General features: G+C 41.4%; 1 protein-coding gene across 2 annotated transcripts in view; it reads left to right on the top strand.

The window, feature by feature from the left end:
• Positions 1-21,088, top strand: part of UBTD2 (ubiquitin domain containing 2) — a 105,062-nt gene that overhangs the window by 72,184 nt on the left and 11,790 nt on the right. The window contains exons 1-2 of one of the 2 annotated variants that reach the window (XM_042452139.1): positions 4,297-4,419; positions 20,424-20,478. Coding sequence is in view for 1 of the 2 variants with exons in the window: in XM_042452140.1 (XP_042308074.1) it covers positions 4,183-4,419 (237 nt within the window). In the remaining variant the exon portion in view is untranslated. Of the gene's footprint in view, positions 1-4,182; positions 4,420-20,423; positions 20,479-21,088 lie in introns of those variants that run through there. The other variant, XM_042452140.1, reaches the window with a different exon arrangement.

Here is a 21,088-nt window from a genome sequence, read left to right as displayed (position 1 = left end):
CTTAGCTTCTTCAACCTCTCTTCATGTTTTATTCTCCATACCTCTTATTGTTGTGGTCCTTCTCTGAATTTGCTCCAACTTGTCTGTATCCTTCTGAAAATGAGTCATCCAGAACCAAACACAGTACTACAGATGAGGCCTGACCAGCATGAAATATATTGTCAGTTTTACTGTGGCTCACTCAGCTTCTCCTCTAGAACATACATCCTTGTGTTTAGAACTTGCTTTTGGACAGATGTTTAAGCTATCATCCTTATTTTCTCCAAGGAATTATTTAAAACCCCTCTTGCTCAGATTCACTGTGCTTTTGCTAAAGACATTATTCCTGGTCTTCATGAGATGTAGCCCATCTGTAGCCAATAGTCCTTGTCTAGGAAATGAAGATAATGATCCTAGAAGCCAGACTTCTCCCATCAACACTATCTGCATAGCCAATCATTCACCTGCAATATCTTTCTTTGCCTGTGTGGTTCTCTACCTTTCAGAATTGGCAAGAATACCACTTGTGCCTCAAAGCTTTTCCTTTTCCTGCCCAAGGCTTCATAGTCAGAAATGATCTACTCAGAGGTGTCATCTAGAGTGTCATTGGTGCCCAAATGAATCAGAAGAAAGATGTAGATACGTACATGTGCCAAGAAGACAGCATGTGTCCTGATTCATCGTGTCTAGCTGGTACACAGTTCCCTCTATACCTTTGAGCAATGAATCCTCATCACCAGGACCTATCTTTTCTTGCTGTTGATGGCTAGAGAAGACCCCCTCAGCAAAACCTTATATCACAGAATCATCAGTTTTGATTTATTATTTGTAGCTTTGAATAAATCATAATTTCCCCTTACCAGATTTCAGTGGACAGACATTATCTCTTTCTTAACAGTCTTGTGTCAATAAATCCTCATTAGTTGTTTTGAGAGTCTTCTCCATGTCCACCTACTTATTGTGCATGCTGCTTTTTGAGCTACATGAAAAGCTCATAAGGATTCATTCGCACAGACTACTGTGAAACTGAGAGGAAAAATCTGAAAGAGAGGTAGGAGGAGGATTCCAGTGGAATGTCTGGAAAGTGAGGAGGGAGAGACATGTATATAGAGGAAAGGAAAAAGCTGTTTGTCTTCACTGAGAAAATAAATGTCTCTAAGGACAAAACTACTAATTGCCCATGGGACAACTTTCTAATGTGACGGTAGCTGGGGATGAGCGCCAGTGGGTTCATGCGTCATCCCAAGAAAACTTTTTTTTTACTTTTCTTACTCTGTTCCTATTTAGGGTGGAATTCTTAAAAATAGTAATGCAAATTCAAAAACAAAGCCATACCATTGTCCATATTGCTAGTAGGAAGGAGCTGTGATGTGGTTTGCATTTAAGTTATTTCTGACTTATGGGGACCCTAAGGTGAGCCTAACACAGGGTTTTCATGGCAGGTTTCTTCAGAGGGAATTTGCCATCCCCTGAGACTGAGGGACTGTGACTTGCCTGACATCATCCAGTGGGTTTTCATGGCCGAGCCAGGATTCAAATCCTGCTTTCCTAGAGTCATAGTCCAACACTCAAACTACTACACCACACTGACATAAGTTGGAAGAAAATGGCTTGCAATAGCTCTGCATTGTAGATCATACAGGATCCTGCAAATCAGCCTCTTAGGGATCTGTAGCACTGTTGTCCAGTAGCATGGGACTCCTAATGCAAGTTGGCGGATAGTTAGAAGGTGAGAGGGTATAATAACCATGCAGTATTTTTCTGTTGCTTTTATCCTCACATTATAATTTTAAGCTGAGAGTCTGTACAGTCACCATGCAGTATTGTTCACTGTTATACCCTCATTGGAATTGGAAGGACTGTGCTGAGAAAGAGAACAGTACAGCAGCCTGGTAGTGTAGGCCATCATTAACATTACAGGTCAGAGGTGGGGCTGAGGTTGGTTTAGATTTCCAATGAAAAATTCTCCTTCTCAGTTTTTTGGCACGGTACAGACCTTCCAAAAAGGGAGGCCTACTGGCGCCTGTTTTTTCTCTGCAGGGAAGCCGCAGCCGCCAAACTGTGCGACTTCCCTGCAGAGGAAAAAGAACCCACAAAATGCGGATTTTTACCCTGCTGCAGTGGCGTAGCGAGTGCGCCACTGGCACATTCAGTACGTAAGCACTGTGCAGACGCCATGCGACATTTACATAACAATGGCGGCACCCATGTATACAGGGTGCCACCATTGTTACGCCCTCGTCACGTGTGAGGGTTGCAGGGCATGTGGGCACTTCACCTCCAGTAAACCCTAGCACGTGATGAGAGCGTCACAAAAGGCCCATCTGTATAACAATTTTTAGTCTATTTTATCTACCCCCTCAGACCTCAGCTCTACTCAGATCAAATCAAGCACTATTTACATGCAGATGGTTCTTGCTCCATTGACTTGATATAATCTGAATGCACTTTTAAATGTTCACTAGGCAACATAGGTTAAATTAAATATAAAATCAACTTATTTTTTTAAAAGACAGATCAAAATGGCCTAACGAAATCCTCAATTCCCGGTGTCTTGCTCTTCCTCCATCTCTATTCTGTTTGTACAAGAGCATCTTGTACTTGTCCTCTTACTTTTTTTGGATCTTTGTTTCCTACTTTTGAAAATGGAGGGCTCGTATACAGCGGTTATTGTAGACCAGAGGTGGGGAACCTCTGACCATCCAAGTACCGATGAACTATTACTGTCATAATCCTTCATCACTGCATAGTGGCTGTACCCAATGAGACCTGGAATCCAATAGCATCTGAAGAGCTATAGTTTCCCCATTCCTGTTATAGAGATTAAACAGACAAATAAAAACCTAGTATGTTTGATGCAAAGATGAGGCCCATTTGCCTTTTGGCTGCCTTCCAATTTTAAATTGACAATTTATTGAATTAAAGAATGTATGTGCATATTCACATGTGAATATGCTTCCTTATACTCTTAGGTATGAACATGCCACTTGGATATATGTCCCCACAGACAGAGAAGCATGAAAATTGTAGTGTGTGCATATAACAGCATGCACATTTTTCTTCTTTCCTTTACTATCAGCTCTTTTCAAATGTACATAGTGCATTAGAAAAAAATGGACTTCTACAGTGCTTAACTTCCATGGCTTAATGGAATCTGTTGATAGAAATGAAAGCGGGAGAATAGCTTCTCTTTGTTTCTCATGTTGCTTTAATCTCCTCCCATAAACTCCCTTGAGGCAGGCACAACTAGTTTCCCTTAGAAATCTCACTGGGCTCACAGAGATCAGGGTGGAATGAAATTAGTGCAAGGCTTTTGAGGAGTCTGAAATCTTAGAGGAGGTCTGATTCAGCCCACAATTTCAGAATGCCAATCTTTAACCACAGTGTAGCTACAGGCTGTTTCATTCTGTGATATCTTTTTTGGCTCTAATTCAAATGAAATCATTTTTAAGTATCTCTCATACATAAAATATATGTGCTATAAGTTACTGTAGTCATTTTCAAAATCTATTCTTTCAAGACTTCCATGTCTGTTTTAAGATACTAGTTTTAAATATTTAAATGGCCAAAAGTAGAAGAGAAAAGGATAAGTGGAAATTTTTTCCTTATGTTTTTCTTCCTGTTTTTCATGATGAACTGTTCCGTTTATTGTCACAGTCATTTCTAGCAATGAAAGAAATAGTAAACTGAAATGCAGTTTTACCCTCTGTATTAATAGAGATGCTCATTGAATATATACCTTTTAACTCTGTTGCTGGGCCAAGGGGAAGCAAAAACCATTTCTACTCTGAATAATGGAATCAGACTTTAACAGATGCCACAAAAATGAAGAAAGAAAATAACGTTTAGAGAAATATAAAGGGCAGGTGCAAAAAACAAATGACCAGGTGCACTAAAGAAGCTTTATAAAAGTGTTTTTCCTCCTTTGAGGCCATAAATTACTAATACAACTAAAAGAAAGCAGTTTGTCTGATATTTGTACCCAAGTAATTCTTGTGAAACTATTTGCAAGACTGTTTTTGAGGTCTTCTGGAATTATCCAATATTATTGAAAGAACTGGAATGAATGAAAAGTAGGGTGTAAAACAGGAATCTGAGCTGCAGGCAAAAAAATTATGAAAAGTTTTTATTCAGACTTCAATAGGCCAGCCTAGGAAATAAGAAAGTTTGCTTCCCTACAATGTCTCATTTCTTTTTCCACAGTTGCATTAGGTCGTAATCAGCCCCTGAAAAAGGAGAAACCAAAATGGAAAAGTGATTATCCAATGACAGACGGACAGCTGCGCAGCAAAAGAGATGAATTTTGGGACACAGCACCTGCTTTTGAAGGCCGCAAGGAAATCTGGGATGCCCTGAAGGCTGCAGCACATGCATTTGAGAACAATGACCATGAACTAGCACAAGCAATTATTGATGGTGCAAACATAACATTACCTCATGGTAAGTTTGTCCAGAAATGACTGTCAATATCATAATGCCTTTAAACAAATCATACTGTCAATTTTGGTTATGGTTCTGCTTATTGCATGTCAAAAGGTATACTTTCAAGCTGGAGAAAGTACACTAAAAGAGAGCCAAAATGATCAATATTGCCACAGCTTCCCTACAGAGGTTGTTGAGGCTTTTTAAAATTACCAAAAATGGGGGGGGGGGGATAAGGGAAGACATGACAGAAGTGCATAGAATTAAATATGGCGTGAACAAAATACTGTAGATAGGGAGATTTTCTTCCCCCTGTACTACATGAGGTCATGCAGTTAAGTTGAATGGTAGAAGATTCAGGGGAGAAAAAAGTAAGCACCTCTTCCCACAGCATATTTTCAAACAGTGATATTTATTATTTGACAGTATAGTGGTGGCCATCAATTTAGATAACCTTAAAAGCAAATGTAAAGAATGCCAGGTAAGGTAAGGCTATCAATGCTAGCTTCCAGTTTCAGGGGTAGTATGCCTGTAGAGAATATAGAAAACACAAATGGTGCTGTTGCACTGAAGTTTTCATTGTGAGCTTCCCAGAGAGACAGCTGGTTGGCTGGTGTGGAAACAGCCCAAAGGCCTGTGTTCCTCCCAGCCTTGCATTGTTCTGTCTGGATGTACTGATTATTACCTCCAGTCTGAGATCACCCATCCAGATGCCAGTCTGGTGGTCCTGGACTGTTCCCAGCCAAAGGGGTTTTAAGCCAGTCTAAAGAAAACAGCTGTCTGTTGCAGAGTTTCCAGGCAACCCCATGGTGAAAGCCAGCAAACCAGACGGTTCAGCACTGCCCCTGGTTCCAGCACTACCTCTGCTACCTGCTGCGGCTGCCATGTCCATCCTGAAGACCCCCACCAAAGCCTCTGATGTTGAAAGGGGGCACTTGACCACATGGGTGTAGCCAGTCGCCCCATTCCTGCCCTTATGGGCCATGGCAGGAGCTTTCAGAATGGAAGTGACAGCACTGGCAGATATGGAGAGCATGGTGGCAAAGGGACCATCACGTGGCAATGGCCAAGCATGTTGATACACACCCATTTCTGCACCGGCCCACAGAGTGACCTTCATTAGAACCAGGGCCCATCTGCTTAGGCCCCAACTGGGTCTTTGTTGTGATCCTGCACAACTGTCCTTGTTTTCTCAACAATATTGTATTCAAAATCTTCTCTGATTTTCTTCCATTAAAAATACTGCATCTAATGTAAATGTAATAATATAGTTTATTTGCTTTTTTGATAAACCATTACCTCAGCATAAAGGCTGTGAGAGCACTATACTTTAGGAAAAAATCAGTTTTTCTTACATATGGCATAGCATTAATTTATCCATTTTAGTTTTCTTGCCCTACCTTTTAAAAGATCTATTGTGATGCATATCTGTTTGTGTGGCACACCACAGTTCTCCTAGATTAAAATCCAGAGGAAAATGCTGAAGCAAGGAAGAAAAACCAAATCTTTGTCTTTATTTTAAATACTTTATTTGGCTGAAACCTCACAACAGCGTTGTACTTGTAGCCGCAAAGAATGGAAAGCCTGACTGGATGACTGTTTGAACTTCTCAAACTGTTAAAGATATAGAAAGAGGAAAAACGAAAGGTGGCAGAAATAGGATCAAAATGTTGACCAGAACTCTTGGGTGCATTATGATCATCAATGCAAAAAAAAAAAAGAAAAAAGAAAGATGAAGTCAACAACAAAAACAAAAGATAGAAGAGACCTCTTCCGCAAGAGCCAAAAAAATCAAAGGAAATGTAACTTCTGTGTGTGTGCACATGCACATAGAGAGAGAGAACTTCAAAGTCACCTGTTGACTTATAGGATTACCTTAGGCAAGGAATTCTCAGAGGGGTTTTTGCCAGTTCCTTCCTCTGAAATATAGCCTACAGCACCTGGTATTGGCATTCTCCCATCCAAGTACTAACCAGAGCTGACCCTGCTTAGTTTGCAAGATCAGATAAGAATTGGTGCCTTTAGAGCATTTAGGCCATTAGATAGCCCATAATTTGGGGGGAAAGTGCAAAAGACAAATCATGCTTTGCTCCTTGCTTACCCTCTGTATCAGTGACAGTAGCTCTTATCTACTGACCTGAATCCAATATATTGAAATTCATTGCTCACAGAAGCACTGGTATTTTTATCTCCTGCTCCTCCCACACTCTCTTGTGCTGGAAAGTTACTCCAGACAGAATTTGCTTTTTTTTAATCCTTAGAAAAATGGGGGGCGGCGCTCTACTATATCAGGAGCTGTAGGTGGTGCTCCGCCTCCAACTTGTGCCCACTGCAGCACTTCTACAAACACTATGACCAATTCAAATACTGACCAATGAGATTAAAGCTCCCATATCTTCACTTTAAAGTTTATGGTATGTTTCAGGAGTGAAAGAAGGGAAACGGTATCCAGGAGCCTTTTCATGCTCTGCTTCAGGAAATGTTTAGGTTTGGGACTGCAAGCCAGCCTTATATCTGATTTCCTTAGTGCCATGTAGAGGAGAAAGTTTTGGAAGAATGGAGAAAAGATGTCTTCGTTCCTGAAATGCCCCCTACCCCTCTGTCGGAGCCCAAATAGTGCTCCAAGAATTCTCATTAGAACTCTGGACAGGAGAACTGAGGGTATATTTGTCTGTTTTATAGGAGCCCTCTTTCTTTGTATTTTGTTTGGAAGATAATCTTCCTTAATCCTATGTTATCTGTTTTAGAGTACAAAATAAAGCACAAAGAATATTGGTTGATGCTCAGTGAAATATTCCATGGTATAGTAGGCCCTCTATATCTGTGGACTTGCCATCCGCGGATTCCAGCATCCACAGACAGAAAGCCGGGGGCAGAAGAGGAGGAGGAAGAGGCAGTGGCAGTGGCGAAGAGGAGTAGGAAGCAGGAGGAAAACAAGGACAGAGGAAGGAGGGGTGGCGGCGGAAGTGCCAACGGGAGAGGGGAGGGGCAGGAGGAGTGGGCAGGTGAGATCTTGGGCAAGTCACACTCTCCCAGGATCAGAGGAAGGCCATGGCAGCCCCCCTCTAAACAAACCTTGCCAAGAATACCCCGCAATGGATTCACTGTCTTAGGGTCGCCGAAAGTGAGGAAGGACTTGAAGGCACCCAACAACAACAGCAAGAACAAAGGGTGGTTTGGTATACCGTGATGGGGCTTTAGCTCCCGGGCCCTTCTTCCATACACGGCTGGCGTTTTTCCCCTTCTCCTTCTCTTCAGTTGAGGCATGGCTGAGGCAGGCAGGTGTGTGCTGGTGGCGGGGTCACTCCCATCACCTCCCTCCTTCCCTCCCTTTCTCTTTCTCTCTCCCCAGCCCTCTTTGATTGTCAGCGAGGAGCGAACGTGAAATTGGGCTTAAAGTATGGCAAGCCAGAGGGGACGGACAGAGGAGGAAGAAGAAGCGCCTCCTGCCACCCACCATGGCAAAGCAGCAAAATAGATTTCAGGTGGCTGTGGGGGCAAAATTCCATTATCTCTAATGGCAGTGTGGCCATGAGGTCACAACACCATTGAGGTCAATGGAACTTGAGCATCCGCGGATATTGGCATCCGTGGGGGAATCCAGAACGGATGCCTCGCAAATACCAAAGGCCCCTTGTATTTCTCTTCAAAATGATATTACATAGTATTCATACACCTTGATATTTAATATTATCATATATGCTTGACTATAAGTAGACCTCAAGTATAAGTTGAAGGCACATTTGGGGGCCAAAATTAGGGATTTTGATATGACTTGTGGGTGTCATGAGTAAAGCAGGAGACAGCTGAGCTGGGGAGAGGCTTGAGGGGCGAGTGCTTGCATTTCCTTCTCCTGCCCACCCTGGTTGTCTTCCAAAGGGCAACCAGACTGGGGACCAAGTTTGGGGGTGGGTGAGTATTTGCCTTCCTTCCTCCTCCCCAGCATGGCTGTCCTTTTGGGAGAGAGCCAGACTGGGGAAGCTACCTTCTTCAACCATGTATAAGTTGACCCAGGTTTTTGGGGGGTCACTTTTTTGTAAAAATTTTTGACTTAATACACGAGTATATATGGTAGGCATTAGCACACTTCTGAAAGTTTGATTGGGGGGGGGGGATTATAAATATTTTAAATGTCTGAGGTACCAGTGTCTTTATCTCAGTGAACTCTGTGGATGCAAATTTATAATAATCTCAGAGGTAACTGTGTTTTTTACATCTTCATTAAGATCATTAAAGATTATTATTATTATTATTATTCCGCTTTTCCCCAAAGGAATCAAAGCGGATTCCAACAGTATAATTAAAACATCAAACAATTAAAAATTACAATTTAAAAAAAAACCAAAACCCCAACCCTCCCCCCAGTCATAAAAACAGTGATCAACCCATAAAAAGAGATTAAACATCCACATTTAAAACTGCCCAATAGGAATACACTAAAGATTTTGGGCAGATTAGCACAAGGGATGGGGATGGGGGGATAGTATCAATCAATTTTGATATCGGAACAATAGAGGTATCATTATAGGGGGGAGGCAAGTCTAATGGATCTAACCTACTCTGGAAAGGCCTGCCAGAAGAGATCCGTCTTAACATGGTAACATGGTGGATCTCGTCCGGCAGGTCATTCCAGAGCCTGGGAGCGGCTGATGAGAAGGTCCTCTGGGTCACCGCTGAAAGTCTGGTCTTCTTAGGTTGTAGCAGATTCTTCCCAGAAGACCGAAGTGTCTGGGGTGGATTGTATGGAAGTAGGCGCTCCCGCAATCAGTCAGGACCCAAGCCATATAGGGCTTAAAAGGTTAGAACCAACATCTTGTACCTTGCCCAGAAACTGATAGGCAGCCAGTGGAGAGATTTTAGAACCGGTGTAATATGGGTAGTTCTGGATGTGCCCATGACCAGCCTGGCTGCCATATTTTTTACCAATTGAAGTTTCCAAACTTGGCACGATGGTAGTCCCATGTAGAGCACATTACAGAAGTCAAGTCAAGAGGTTACCAGCGCATGTACTACTGTTTCAAGGTCTCCCTGCTCTAGGAAGGGGTGCAGCTGGCATATCAGCCGAAGCTGATAGCAAGTGCTCCTGACCATTGCATCCACCTGAGCTATCAGGTGAAGCGACGAGTCAAGGAGCACCCCCAAGCTGAGAACAGAATCCTTCAAGGGAAGTGTGACCTAGTTCAGGGGGTCAAGGGAAGGCTTTTTTAGAAGTGGTTTAATCACTGCCTCTTTGAGGCAAGATGGAAGGCAGCCTTCCCTGAAAGATGCATTATGTTTTTTAGCAGCATCTTGATGGTATCTCCCCCCTGGATGGCCAGCCAAGACGGGCAAGGATCGAGAGAGCAAGTCGTCTTTTTCATACTCCCAAGGAGCTTGTCCACATCCTCGCTACTAACTGACTCAAACTGATCCAAAATAACAGTATAGGCGGAGGCGCTGGATACCTCTTTTGTCGCCTCTGTCTTAAGGCCAGCATCCAAATTAGCTCTTATCTGAGAGATTTTGTCTGCAAAGTAGTTATTAAAAGCATCACAGCAGACTTTTGTAGGTTCTAATAAAGAGCTCAGGATGGGGGGCACTTGAGTCAAGTCCCTTACCACCCTGAACAGCTCTGCTGGATGAGACTTCTCAGACGCAATACTTGCAGAATAAAAAGACTTCTTAGCTGCATCTATTGCCACTCCATAGGATTTAATGAAAACGCTATGGCGTATCTTATCAAACAGGAGTCGATATTTCTGCCAGTGACGCTCTAGCCATTGTCCTGCCCACTTCATAATTTGGGGATCTTGAGTATACAACAAATTATGATTAGAGGCAGTTTGGAAAGGACACTTGGGAGCGATAGTATCTATAGCTCTGGTAAGATCATTGTTAACCAGAGCTTCAACAGAATTGCTGGCATTACCAACCATCAGACCCCCAAGGGCCTCTTGGAACCTAATGGGTTCCATCAGCCTTCAAGGGCGGACCATTTTAATAGATCCTCCACCCCCAACGGGGGGAATAGTGGCCTTCAGCCCAACCTTGACCAGGAAGTGATCCGTCCATGACAAAGCGGAGATATTAACTTTCTCTACCCACAGATATGCCTGTTCCGTACAGAAGATCACATCGAGAGTATGATCTGCGCAATGCGTGGGCTCAAAGACTATCTGGGAAAGGCCCATGTTTGTCATGGTGACCATGAATTCCCGAGCTGCACCAGATAGATTTGTTAAACCGGCCTCGAGGGGGATGTTGAGGCCGCCCAGGACTAGAAGCCTAGGTGACTCCAACAGCAGCTCTGAGACCAGTTGTGTCAGCTCATCTAGGGAGTCTGTTAAGCAACAGGGTGGACGGTAAACCAACAGAATCTCCAGACTTTCCCTGATCTTTAAGCTAAGGTACATATATTCGATGTGGTCCATTTTCCAGATAGGTATCCTGGCCAAAGCAAGATTGTCTTTATGGACCAAAGCCACTCTCCCCCCCCCCCATCGCCCACATCCCCTTACCTGCTCACTGACGGTGCACCTTTTTACCTGAACATTTGCAAACTGTATTTCAAATGCATTAATCTTCTGAAAAGGACAAGGATGTGTATTTAGGGACTTTCAGATCAACTCTCCTTTGCATAGGCAGCAAGAAGTTGTGATACATAAATATGTTGATTTATTTAGTATCATTTTAATAGTTTAAAGTTAATTTTGAAGCTTATGATATAACACTAATCATATCAGCTCTTGGATAATGCCAACAATTTGTCACAGAAGTTAGGTGTGGTGATCTAATAGTAACAATAGCAATAGTAGCTTCATTTATATACCGCTTCATACTGTCTAAGCAGTCTCTAAGCAATTTACAATTGTACGCTAATTGCCCCCAACAAGCTGGGTACTCCTTTTAGCGACCTCCGGAAGGATGCAAGCCTGAGTCAAGCTTGAGCTCTTGGCTGGTTTTGTGAGTGACTGGCTGCAATACAGACATTTAACCACTGCACCACCAGGGCATAGTATAAGTCAGTTTAGAATCAGTTTGATGCTAATGAGCCTTCTTGGTAAATATTCTGATAGTACTAGTTTGTTCTATAAGAACTTGCCTGTAATGTTGGAGCATGTGCACAAACAGTGTTACACACATTCCTATTTTATTGCTTTTGGGGGAATGTTGCTTGATTTTATCTGGTCTCGATCCACAGCATACCTTCAGTGACCACAGAGAGTTGCTTTGGAATTCAGCCCCTCCTTCCAAGTTAAACAGCAAGCACCAAGTGAGAGTGTTAAATTCAAGCACCAAGTGAAAGTGTTTTGCATAGGGGATAAAGCAGCCACATAAAATTCCTGAAAGAAAAATTTAGAATTGCCCCAAATAGTGATGATACTCTCAAAAGAAGAAGCTGCTTGTCCAAGATAACTGATGATAAAGGTCCAAAACACACTGCAGAAATAGTCCAGTTTGAGACCACTTTAACTGCCTTGGCCCAATGCTAGGGAATCCTGGGAATTGTAGTTTATTGTGGCACCAGAGTTCTCTGACAGAGAAGACTAAATGTCTCACAAAATGATGGTTTCCAGAATTGCCTTGCATTGAAGCAGGGAAGTTAAAATTAAGAGCTGGATCTGTGAGGGGATGCTTTGATGACCAAATTTACATTTCTGTTGTTTAAAAATAATATTGGCGCAAAATGAATATTTGTTGTTTGTTGTTTTTAATTGCCATCAAGTCGACCGTAACTCGCGGTCCTGTGGATGAGGCATCTCCTAGCCCAGTGATGGTGAAACTTTTAGAGGCCAAGTGCCCAAACTGCAACCCAAAACCCACTTATTTACTGCAAAATGCCGTGTCTCTTTGGCTTTCTAGTAACAAACTCTGGCAAACTCTGTGCTGGGGCAATGGCACATGTGCCCACAGAGAGGACTCTGCCACCTCTGGCACGCGTGCCATAGGTTCGCCATCACTGTCCTAGCCCCTCTGTTCTCCATAGCTCAGGTCCTGCAAATTCAGGCCTGTGACCTTCCCAATTGAATCTATCCATCTGGAATGCAGTCTTCCTCAATTTCTTCTATCTTTCCTAGCATTATTGTCTTTTCTAATGAGCCATTTCCTCTTGTGATGTGGCTCATCAGTTTGGTCATCTTGGCTTCCAGGGAAATTTCAGGCTTGATCTATTCAAGGACCCATTGGTTTGTCTTTTTGGTTGTCCACAGTATCTTTAGCACTCTTCTCCAGTACCCCATCTGTAATCAGTTGATTTTCTTTTTATCACCTTTCTTCACTGTCACATCTGTACATGGTGATGGGAATACAATGGCCTGGATGACTCTAACTTTAGTGCTCAGTTGTACAGTTAGCCCTCCATATCCAAGGATTTTTTATTCAAGCATCCACTGCTTGAAAATATTGAAAAAATGTATAAATTCCAAACCGCAAATCTTAATTTTGCAATTTTATATAGGGGGCACCATTTTACTATGCCATTGTATTTAATGGGACTTGAGCATCCACAGATTTTGTTATTCATGGGGATCCTGAAACCAAACCCCAGTGGATACAAAGGGCCCACTGTATGTCATTATACTTTAGGCTCCTGTCTAGTTCCTTCATAGTTGTCCTTCCCATTCCCAGTACTCTTCTGATTTCTTGGGTGAAGTCTGATTCTGTACAATGTTTGATCCACAGTAAAATAACTTTTTAACTGTTTCAATTTCCTCATTGTCTAGGTTGATTTTATGTAGATCCTCCATGGTCATTGTTTCTATTTTCTTGATATTCAGCCATAAGCCTGCCTTTGCTCTTTCTTCTTTGGCCTTCCTTAATAATTGTTCCAAGTCTGTAATATTTTCTGCTAATAGTATGATGTCATTTGCATATCAGATTGTTGATGTTTCTTCCTTTTATCATCACTCCTCCTTTTTCCAAGTCTAAGCCTGTTCTTTGTATTATATTTTCTGCATACAAGTTGAACAATAGGGTGTGATAGTATGCAATCTTTCCTGACCCCTTTGCCAATTGAGAACCATTCTGTTTCTCTATATTTGGTTCTAACAGTAGCTTCTTGTCCTAAGTACAGATTTCTCAACAAGACTATCAGATGTAGTAGCACTCCCATGTCCTTAAGAGCCAGCCTAAGTTTTTTGTGATCTATGTAGTCTAATGCTTTGCTGAATCTATAAAGTACATGCTGATTTTTCTGGAATTTCTTGGTATGCTCCATTAGCCTTCATATGTTTTCAATATAGTCCCTAGTGCCTCTTCCTTTCCTGAACCCTGCTTGTACCTCTGGGATTTCTCTATTCATATATGACTGGAGTGTGTTTTACAGAATTTTGAGCATAGGTTTGCTTGCTTGGGAAATTAGTGCTATGATCCTATAGTTTCTGCAATCTTTTGAGTCTCCTTTTTTGTGAATGGGGATGTTGGCCACCATTTTGTATTCCATATTTGTTGAAATATATCAGTTAACACTATAATTGATTCTGTCTGTATGGATTGAAATATGCCCCAAAATTACTCCTCCTTCATAGAGTACCATTACTCTTTAGAACAGTTCACAGCAGTTTGGTGTGGCCCCAGATGTGTTGGACTACAACTCCCATATGTCCAGCACATGGATGTCATCACCATAGTAGTTGGGGACAGTGGTAATTGTATTCACCCATATCTAGAGGTTATTAGACTGTGGAAGGCTACCTTACAAAGTACCAGATGGCAAGCCCTTCCTTAGACAGCAACACAGTTTACAAGTTAGAGAAGGGAATTAAGGTATGGTAGCTTGGGGAAGACTGTTCTTAAGCTATATACCGTGGGACCTAAAGCAGCATGCCAAAGGATAAAAGGGGGAAAAGGCTGGGACATTTTATGACAATAAAAACAACATACAGTATGCCCTCTGCATACGCGCCCTGCCGTATGTGGATGTAAGCTTCTGTGGATGGCAAGCAGCAAGGGACACAATGGGAGCACGCCGCTATTGTAACCAATAGGACTCCAGCATACCTGAAATTTGCCTTACGCGGGGGGGGGGGGTCCAGAACGGATCCCCAGCGTATGGCGAGGGCAGACTGTAATTCAAGATCTGGAAGGAGTAAAAAGACACTTGATGCAGTACACAGAAGAGCTATATAGAAGCGATAACAAAATCAAGGACATATCGACCGAAGAATCATATGAAGATGAACCTCATATTCTAAAAACAGAGGTGGGATTGGAAACAATCAATATATATCCCCACCCACAAAAAAGGAGATACAAAAGATTGCAGCAGCTATATGACTATAGCTTTAATCTCTCATGCAAGCAAAATCATGCTCAAACCTCTGCAACATAGACGCCAATCATACATGGAGACAGAACTCCCAGAGGTGCAAGCAGGATTCAGGAAAGGAAGAGGCACTAGGGACCACATTGCAAACACATGGTAGCTAATGGAGTGCACCACAATATTTCAAAAGAAAATCAGCATGTGCTTTACAGACTATAGCAAGGCCTTTAACTGCATGGATCATGAAAGACTATGGAACGCCCTTAAAGACATGGGAGTGCCAACACATCTTATAGTCCTAACAAGGAATCTTTACTCAGGTCAGGAGGTGACTGTCAGGACAGAATATGGAATCATAAAATGATAGAATCATAGAGTTGGAAGAGACCTCAAGGGCCATCCAGTCCAACCCCCCTGCCATGCAGGAACTCTCAATCAAAGCATCCCCGACAGGTGGCCATCCAGCCTCTGTTTACAGACCTCCAAGAAGGAGACTCCACTTCACACTGAGGGAGTGTGTTCCACTGTAGAACAGCCCTTACTGTCAGGAAGTTCCTCCTAATGTTTAGGTGGAATCTCCTTTCCTGTAGCTTGCATCCATTGTTCCAGGTCCTGTTCTCTGGAGCATCGGGAAACAAGCTTGCTCCCTCCTCAATATTACATCCCTTCATATATTTAAACAGGACTATCATATCATCTCTTCACCTTCTCTTCTCTAGGCTAAACATCTCCAGCTCCCTAAGTCGTTCCTCATAGGACATGGTTTCCAGACCCTTCACCATTTTAGTCGCCCTCCTTTGGACACACTTCAGTTTCTTAACATCCTTTTTGAATTGTGCCCAGAACTGGACACAGTATTCCAGGTGGGGCTGACCAAAGGTGAATAGACTGGCACTATTACTTCCCTTAATCTAGACACTATACTGTTATTGATGCAGCCTAAAATTTCATTGGCCTTTTTAGCTGCCTCATCACACTGTTGACTCATATTCAACTTGTGGTCTACTTGGACTCCTAGATCCCTTTCACATGTAGTCTCCTTAAGTCAGGTGTCCCCCATTCTATATCTATGCATTTCGTTTTTCTGCCCTAATTGCAGTACCTTACATTTTTCTGTGTTGAATATCATTTTGTTAGCTTTGGCCCAGCTTTCCAGTTAATTCAGGTCATTTTGAATTTTGATCCTGTCCTCTGGGGTGTTCCCTGTTTCTGGAGAAACAGAATTGTTCCTAATTGTCAAAGGAGTCAGACAAGACTTCATCCTCCCACCCTATCTGTGCAATTTGAATGCAAAACATATTATACGAAAAGCAGGAATGGACACAGGAAAAGGAGGAGTGAAAATAGGAGGAAGGAATATCAGCAATCTAAGATATGGAGATGACACCATACTACTAGCTGAAAACATCACAGACTTGGAACAACTACTAAGGATGATCAAGGAGGAAATTGCAAAGGCAGGCTTATTGTTGAACATAAAGAAAACAAAAATAATAATCACAGAAAATTTACAGAAATTCAACCTAGACAATGAGTGTTACAGAAATCTCAGGAACCAAGACTTTCTCTCACTAGGTCACAGGTCTGACGAAGCAAGGTGACAAGAGGACCCAGAAAAATGTGCTGAGAATTCAAAGTTTATTCCAGTTGCCGGCAAAGGAAAAATGGCCCCAGTGGAATTCAAAGTTCCAAAAACTGAGGCCCAGAACCAAATAAAATGGCTGTGTTCATATAGGTAATTCCAACAATGAGGTCCCTAACAATGTATTCTATTGGTTGGTTCAAAGTGCAAATGTACAAAAACTTTCATTCAATCAGGACACAGAATTATGAATACATTAAAAAACATTTTTGACTCATTTGGAATCTTCCATCACTCTATCACTCTGTGTGTTATTTCCCCCTTCCAAGGATGTTCTTCCTAATTGTTTTGGCTTTCAAAGCAAGCTAGTCACCTTAATGTTTGCAAAGGTCAACTTGTTCTCTAAACATCTTACTGCAAATCCTGTTCAGCATTTTTTCTCTCTCTCTCACACACACACAACCTTGACTCCAGAAAGCTCATTTCTATAAATCTATAGTAGAAATTTTATTATTAAAAATTCATCTATCTCATGAGGAAATAGAAATAGTAAAAGAATTTTCATACCTGGGATCAAATATTGATCAGAATGGAGACTACAGTGAAGAAATCATAAGAAGACCAAGAATAGGGAGGGCAGCTATGAGAGAACTAGAAAATATCCTAAAATGTAAAGATATACAAATGAGCATAAAAGTTAGAATCATACAAGCCAATGTATTTTCTATTACCATGTGTGGATGCGAGAACTGGAGAGTTAAGAAAGTGGATAGGAAGAGAATAAATTCATTTGAGATGTGGTGCTGGAGAAGAGTGCTGAGGTTACCATGGACAGCCAGGAAATCTAACAAATGGGTCCTAGAGTAGATCAAACCAGAAATCTCTCTGGAAGCCAAGATGACTAGGTTGAAGCTGTCATACTTTGGCCAAAACATAAGGAGACACGACTCACTGGGGAAAAAAATAATGCTAGGGAAGGTAGAGGGAAGCAGAAAGAGAGGAAGGCCACATGCTAGATGGATGGACTCTATTAAGGAGGTCATGGGTGTGAATTTGCAGGACCTGAGCATAATGGAGCATAAGGAGTCTTGGAGATGTTTCATCTACAGGGTCGGCATGGGTTGAGATCGACTCAAGGGTGGATAACAACAACAATGGTGGAGAAGGTAAGACAAATCTTCATGGAGGCTTTGCTGACACTTGCAAACATGACAGGATGCAATCATTCAAAGGAGCAGGAGCTTAGCAGAGAGCCGAGGTGATAGAGCTGTTGGGTCTTGTCTGACCCCTTTGACAATAAATCTGTTGGGACCAGGAAGGTGGGTGGCAAAGCCATGAAAGGCTTTGAAAGTAAGAACAGAGCATTAGTGCTGAATCTGAATACAAACAGATGCTAGGTTGATATTTAAGAGAAAGAAATCTGTGATCCAACTGATAAGAGAAGTAAAGGTGCTTGGCAAAGCTCTATGAAGGTGTTATTGGTGTGAGAGTTGAGTTTTCATGGACAAGTGTCTGTAGTCAGCTTTAAAAAAAGAGAGGGGAAAAAAAAGATAATGAAGTTTCCAGCAGGTGACTCCCTGTGTTTATATGGAGACGTGTCTGAATATTAATTGCTATAAAGGTATGATTAAAACTCCAGGATCAGTTGATTCAGCACTTTGCTCTTTCCTTCAGCTATCACACTTCTAAAGAAAGTCACTAAAAGAAGCAGGCCAATGGTAAGAATGCCCATGAAATGAGATTAACAAGGGATGTTGCTCTTACTGCCTTGAATTTCTGTTTGTTCCTATTTCACTACTTGGTTTTATCTTATTTTTAAAAACATGTGCCATGGGGACATTCATGTTCAGTGCTTCAGTTGCACAAATGAATATCAGTGGATAACTAGAATTCAACATGACATCATGTTATTACTAGAATGGAAACTACAGTCCAGGGATGTTTAGCATAAAGCAAACCTCTCCCCATCTGCCTCTGTCCCTCTAGTCTAAATAGCTTCAGCTACTACTGATTAAATCGTGACAGCTTTTAGTACAGTTTTTTCCTGTACTATTAGTTGACAAATGTACAATTAGGAACTAGTGTTAAATTTCATCCCTTTGACTAACTTTTTATTTCTATGAATTAGCATTTATCCTTTCCTTAGGGAATTTCCTCCATTGTTCCTTGCTTTACCTATAAACTGAAGAAAGCCCCTTGATGTTGTTCTCCAGTTTTAAAGTACTTCATTAGTGGTTTATACTTAACTATTTCTGCATTTTCATGCTTGCGAAAGGTAGTTTGTGAATTAAGGAAGTTACTAGCAAAAACAAGTGTCTTGTTCCACTTGAAAACCAACCACTTTATCTCAATGACTGCTCTAATATATGATCCTGCCCATGCCCTGATGTCTTCACTAGGTATTGCTATTATTATGTATGCATTTGTTGTTTTGTGCTTTTAGGTTATTTCACCAGACCTAAGGAGACTCTGTCATGGGCTTACTTGGCAAAATGTATTATTATTATTATTTGCATTTGCATTTGCATTTGCATTTGCATTTTTAAAAAAATTGAAATCACTCAAATACAATAATATATGCTTATATGTACATAAACCATTGATATAAGTATAGTCCTCCTAGCTTTACCTTAGATTACTTGTTTTCGTTACACAAATAATATTTCATACAGGTCTATGACTGGCAAGACATCAAAAAGACAGGCAGACCAGCCACTACTAAGTGAAAAAGAAAAACATACCTCATTATCACTCACAAAAAAGAACCAAGTGTATTGCTTAGTGACATTTCTCTTTTATGTTTATATCATTATATCCTTTTGGATTCCAGAGTTATCCTCCCAATATTGTAATCCTGGCAGCCATTCCTCTGCCAGTTTGTCTTTGGATTTATTTCTAATCATAAATGTTAATCTGTCCATTTCTTTTACTTCTTGCAGTTTCAAAATCCACTCTTCCCAGTTTGGAGGCTCTTTATTTTTCCAATTTCTCACTATCACTAGCCTCGCTGCCATCGCAAGATAGAGCAGTACCCTCCAGTACTTCCTTTCTATTTCACTTTGGAAAACAGATGTCATAGTTAACAAATAGAATTCTGATGACATAGTAATCTGCACCTTGAATATATTTTGAACAGTTGTGTGTATTTTTCCCCAAAATTTTTGAATCTTTTTGCAGGACCACCACATATGGTACAATGATCTGGGTTCTTTGTTACAGTACCAACATTTCATATCAGGAAGTGTGTGTGTGTGTGTGTGTGTATAAATTTTGTTGGGGTTAGGCACCATCTATTTGATATCTTCATAAAGTTTTCTTTTATATCCCGTGATGCTACAAAGCTATTTGTTTTCCTCCAGGCCTTTTGCCAATCATCGTATGCTATCAGGTGCCCTATATCTTGGGCCCAACAGGCCATGTGTTCTTTTATTGTTTCCTTTTTTACTTGACAACATTTAAAAGAGAGGACTTGTCATCTGAGACTGAGAGAATATGACTTACCCTGGGTCGCCCAGTTGGTTTTCATGGCTGAGTGGAAATTAGCGAGTATATTTCTATACCGCTTACCAATGTTGTTGTTGTTAGCTGCCCTCAATTCAATTCTGACTCATGGCAACCCTGTGGATGAGACATCTCCAAGAATCCCTATCTTTCACTGTCTTGCCCAGATCCTGCAAGCCCTTGCCCATAACTCCTGTGATTGAGTCTATCCATCTGGTTAGTGGGCTTCCTCTCTTTCTTCTGCCCTCGACCTTTCCTAGCATTATTGTTTTTCTAGTGATCCATGCCTTCACATTATGTGGCCAAAGTACGATAGTCTCAACTTGATCATCTTTGCTCCCAAGGAGACCCCTGGTCTGATGTGTTTAAGAATCCATTGCTTACCAATGTACTAAGTGGTTTACAAAGTGTAAGCTAATTGCCCCCAACAAGCTGGGTATTCATTTTAGTGACCTATGGAAGGATACCAGGCTGAGTCGACCCAGAGCCTCTGGCTGGTATGGAACTCACAACCTTGTGGATTGTAAGTGAATTGCTGCAGTACAGGTATTTAACCACTGCACGACCAGGTCTCCTTACCAGGGAATTCAAACCCTTGCGAAGTCCCATGATGGCTCTTTGTTACTATTATTGTTATTTATATTTCTTCTTTGTGGTCTCTAACTTACACATATGGGTTATTCTGCACCTATACAGATATCTTCAGATGCTTCTAGAGCTGTGATTTAGCAGTAACCTCACTTATATACACGTAAGTTGTGCATTCCAGCTAATCTACAAATGCTTAGTTTTCAAACACAACAGAAAACAAGTATGACAAAGTGGTTGCCATATACTGGATTTAAATTAAAATTCTCTGTATAATTATTCTGGTTGCATTACATGAAAAACTTTTATTCCCTGCTGCCATCATGCCTACAAAGTGCTGTCCAACAGGTGATGAACAGTATGGTGATGGGCTTTCCACTGCTAGAACATGTAGCAGTTTATACCTACTGTGATAGGTTTGGCCTCTTCTTTGCTGACAGAATTGATTATTAATTGACTTCATGCATAGATTACTAGTTTAAATGTCAGTGTGTGAAGGACATGAAGCTTGACTTTGTTTGCCACAAAATACAAAACATACACTTTCCCAGTTTTAGTTACTCATTTGCTATTCCACTTTTTCATAGCACTTCAATATAGGAGGGGAATGGGAAGATTTCCACTTGCACACATTATTTTGCAAGCTCAGATGTGAATCTGTTACATATTTTGCTGAGGTCTAAGCTATATAAATTTGCAGCAAATTTTGTGAAGCCTACACACTTTCCCCAAACATACATTCATATTTGGTTAAGCGGTGGAATTAGAGAAAA

Source organism: Sceloporus undulatus, chromosome 2 (genome assembly GCF_019175285.1).
Source record: "Sceloporus undulatus isolate JIND9_A2432 ecotype Alabama chromosome 2, SceUnd_v1.1, whole genome shotgun sequence".
NCBI classification, from domain to species: Eukaryota; Metazoa; Chordata; class Lepidosauria; order Squamata; family Phrynosomatidae; genus Sceloporus; species Sceloporus undulatus.
Note: the sequence above shows the minus strand (reverse complement) of the source record. Positions and strands in the feature narration are given on the sequence as shown.